Source organism: Hakea prostrata, chromosome 4 (assembly GCF_041222555.1).
Source record: "Hakea prostrata isolate BN-2017 chromosome 4, UWA_Hpros_2, whole genome shotgun sequence".
NCBI classification, from domain to species: Eukaryota; Viridiplantae; Streptophyta; class Magnoliopsida; order Proteales; family Proteaceae; genus Hakea; species Hakea prostrata.
Window position 1 is genome coordinate 16,246,066 of NC_142603.1, and position 4,114 is coordinate 16,250,179.

A 4,114-nucleotide genomic window follows, 5' to 3' on the forward strand; every position below is an offset into this window, starting at 1 on the left:
TCTAAAAGCCTTCTTCTTCTTTTTCCGATAAAGAGGTTTCTTTATTCGTCAGGCAAGGTGAGGTAGCAGGAGTTCATAGGTCGTATGCCTTCCAAAAACTTGTGTTCAGAACTTATCTATACTACAAGTTATTATCTATAAAGCTTTATATATCAGAAAATAAAAATAACTGACATGGAATGATCCTTTGGATCTACACATCTACGAAATTTCTACTCTCACTATACCTGCTATGAAATACAAAACATGGGCCATCATCCATTCATCCCCAGCAGAGAGGTCTGAGCAAAAAAACTTGGTCCCATCACATAGCTTTTTACGATTCAAACATGGATCTACTATTTTACAGAGAATAAGAAACTAGAGATACACAAGCAAAGGGTCCACACCACCACATCCATCTCTATACCTTACTTGTAGCATCAGACTCATGAAGAACCACAAACCACAAGGCTAGTCGGTCTGCCGTCACCATGTGGCTTCAGGGCAGATTGTTGAAAGCTAAAGGTAAAAGGGCCCCATTAAGATAGGATGAACATGACACCCTTAGACACATCTCACCATTACAAAAATTTGAATTTGATCTTCTTAACACAAGAGCTAGCTAGCTTTTAAAGTGTTTGCAGGATTCAATCACAAGTAGGGTATCACGGTGCAGCTTTCTAGCTCTCAGCGAAAGGTACAAATTCCAAGATACATTCTAGGATTGTAATGTTACGTACCAAACCAGAAAACCCAGCTGGAAACTGTGGTCTCTGTGGTCTCTGTGATTGAATGGGTAAAGATAATCGCAGACACACAACATAACAAAATGGTGTGTGGTGTGAGCATCTCATTATGAATCTTGTTTTTATTTTCCCAGAGTGCCCACATGTTTCCATATCCCAACTGCAAAAGAGAGATGGGAAAGAGTGAGACATGTCCGCTTGCATGCTCTCGCTCTTCTAAAGACTGTCATTTGCTGCACTCTCTTCCCTCTTCTTCTTCCCGAATCCCCACCAAAGGCAATAGAGGGAAGAGTTACAGAAGGGTTTTGTTTGTTTTTTTTCCTTCTCGCAATAATATCATCTAATTCAGTTCTACCTTCTCGATCAAGGTGGGGGGCAATCGTATACTTGTACATTTTCATTTCATGTTCTCTTTTTATCTCTGCAAGTGCAAAAGTGAAAATGGCAGCACACAGGAAAATGCAATCTAGGAGAAGAGAGCAACAGTATGGAATGTGTACAACAAGAAGCAGACATAGATCAGGCAGGAAAGAAATTGATACTTAAGGGAGACTTACAGGAAGAGGATTGAATAGATAACATGCAAGCAAGGATGGAGACTGCAAACTGTAAAATAAGGCCGGGGAGAGTAAAGAACTAGATAAGAACATGAAAGTGAGATCAGCTTGGGAAATGGAGAAAGTAATTAAATTCAATGATTCAATTGCACCCCCACCTCCCAACTTCAACATTCCCTTAAACACACGTTTGTCTCATCCAAATTAATATCAGGTTTGCTAGCCTCTGAACTAAAAGGGGAAGTTATAAAATAAGGAATTGTGAACTTGATCGATGGTAAAGTTTTAGAGATGACGACAGATGGGAAACGGAGTTGAAAATTGCAGGTTTTGCATGCCAAATACGTTCGGGCATTGGGGTCTCCGCTAGTAAATTGCCAGACACTGAAAGAGAAGGGAAGAAAAGATGAGAGTTTGAGACCAGCGAAAAGAGAAGCTTCAAGTATTCCTGCAACAGTAACTACTAAACCTTAAAACCCCAGTAGTAATTTCCCCCCTTTTTATGGGTATCAGATTAGGATTGATGTAGCAATCTTATTCAGTCCTGGGTTTCCAATCTACCATTAATTTGAGAACAAATAAGAAAAACAGTTAAGAGTTGCCTTGTCTTCTCCATGTGCCCAATAAGTTGAGGAATAAACTAGCACCGAGCACTATTTGGTCTGAGCAATGGCCCATTCCACAATAGTATACTCAAAAAACGATGAAGCTATCCATCCAAACACCAGCATAAGTTGCAGGAGAAGGAGAAAAAAAACCATAAATAGAGTAAAAAGGAAGAAAACAAAGAGCAAAATAGAAAAGAAGAAAAAAAGGAAGAAGCCTAACTAACATTCATGATTCATCATCTCGAGGGAGCAAAGGTAGATAATTCTCTATAGAATTTCCCGTCCTCCTGCTACTTCATCATCTTCTTCCACTTGTTGCTGTTGATGGTACTGGTGGGTTGTGTTGTTCTCGGCCGGACTCCTTGTTCCTGAAGTATTTGTTCCAAGTGGGTCACAGAAGCCATAGTAATACTTGCAGACTATGAAGTCGCAGGAGTGGAATGCAGTCATTCCAGATAAACATTGATGGGAAGAGGGGTTGGGAATTTCATTGGGATTGGATTCAACTAAACCAGCTAGGGTTTCTTACCCAGAGTGTGTTTGTTGTTGTGCATCCAAACCTTGAGAACATGGCGCTTAACAGATGTTTCGTTACAAAACTGCTGCACAGCGGCGTCATCATGCTTCTGAATCCTCCACCCTAGCTTCTCTGCAAAAGCCAGCATCTTGTCCTTCTGCTCCTGCGTGAACTTCGTTCTAAACCGCTTCTTGGAGCCTCCACCACCACCGCTTCCACCGCTGGGATTGGACATATCTTCCTGGTCTTCCCTACTGTGCCCTCCAGCTCCTCCTGAAGTCGATGGCAGCGCAAGCGGCCGATGCTGCGGCCCCACCGCGAGATATCCCGCCGGTGTACGGTAATAAGGGTTGAATTGGGGATGGTAAAGCCCTCCATCCGTCTCTTTCCGGTGGAAGTTGCGGTGACAGTTGCAAGCGGCGCATTTTAGGGCGTCGAGTGTGCCTTCTTCTCCTGCAGCCATGAACTCACCACATCCATCTACGGCGTGGCCACCGATGCTGACGGCATGGTTCTTCAAGCACTCTCGGTATCTACTCGCTGCTTTTCTCCCTGACGACACGGCTTCCCCAACTCCCGGGCTTACCATTTTGGGTCTCGACGAGTTCCCAAGCGATTCGTAACTCGCCGATACTGGTAATCCCCCTATCTCTTCTTCCTGTTCTTCATGTTCACCGTAATCCATCTTTTTAGTTTTAAAATCTTGTGTTTTTTTTTTCTTCCACTAAACCAGCTTCAGCTTCTTCACTTCTGGATTTGTTTCTGTAAAATTTCTCTTCTTTTTTTTTTTTTTTTTCCTCTCTCTCTCTCTCGCAGCTGTCTGTGTAAGAATCCAACACTTGGCTTCGTTGGTTCTGTCTTCTTCTCGTTTACTATCTCTGCTAATTAGGTAAAGTTAAAGAAAACTACCTAAGAAGGAATAAATTGGATCACATGACGGAGATGATCAGAGAGAAAGAGTGAATAAGTAAGTAGGAGAGATGCAGCAGCACCGGCCCTACCACCGCCGGCGATGAATTGAAGAAGCTTCTGTGAATTTTCCAAGGCTACCCTTTTGTGTTCTCTGTATATCCTGCAAGAGCTTACCTTTTTCCTTTAGTTGCCCAGAGAAGATAAGAGAAGGAGAGTGTGGTCATCAATTCCCCGCCTGCATAAAAAGGGAAATCTTCCTCTTAAGCCTTTCGTTATTACTTTGTCAAATGTCTCTCTCTCTCCTAGCACTCCACTTTGCCCAGATGAGAAGACAAAATGTTTTCTGGACCGATTCGTTTTATTCTGCCAATTGTGTATTTCCGAATAAATGATCTGCTAATTTTAATCTTAAATTTCTAAATAACTTTTTCAAGAGAAACTAACTTATCTATGCATGTATATTTTTTGGTCCAAACGGCTTTATTAACCAGGGTGATGGGATATTATATCCTTAGCAAGAGTCTAACCTACAACTTCTTTACTAAGAAGTGTTGGTTTCACCACTAAAACAGCTCTGCATTTAGCATATAAGTATGTATTTTATCTCAGCAACCTAGGTCATAAATAAGAAGGTTTATCCACTCAGTGAAACTTCGGGTACGAATCAGGGAGGAGAGAGAAGTGATGATATGGAGGAAGAAAGAGAATCCAGATCATCACCCCTGTCGTGGAGAACTCTCTGTGCTCCCCCACGGTTTTACCACCACAAAATCGGTGAGCCCCACAACTGGA

General features: G+C 42.1%; 1 protein-coding gene across 1 annotated transcript; it reads right to left on the reverse strand.

The window, feature by feature from the left end:
• Positions 1-231: 231 nt before the first annotated feature.
• LOC149018179 (zinc-finger homeodomain protein 1-like) lies at positions 232-3,640 on the reverse strand. Its single transcript, XM_089152495.1, has 2 exons — positions 2,423-3,640; positions 232-2,261 (listed from the first exon to the last, which is right to left on the reverse strand). The coding sequence occupies exons 1-2, from the start codon at positions 3,093-3,095 to the stop codon at positions 2,161-2,163; spliced, it is 774 nt and encodes a 257-aa protein (XP_089008621.1). The 5' UTR covers positions 3,096-3,640; the 3' UTR covers positions 232-2,160.
• Between the last annotated feature and the right edge of the window lie 474 nt (positions 3,641-4,114).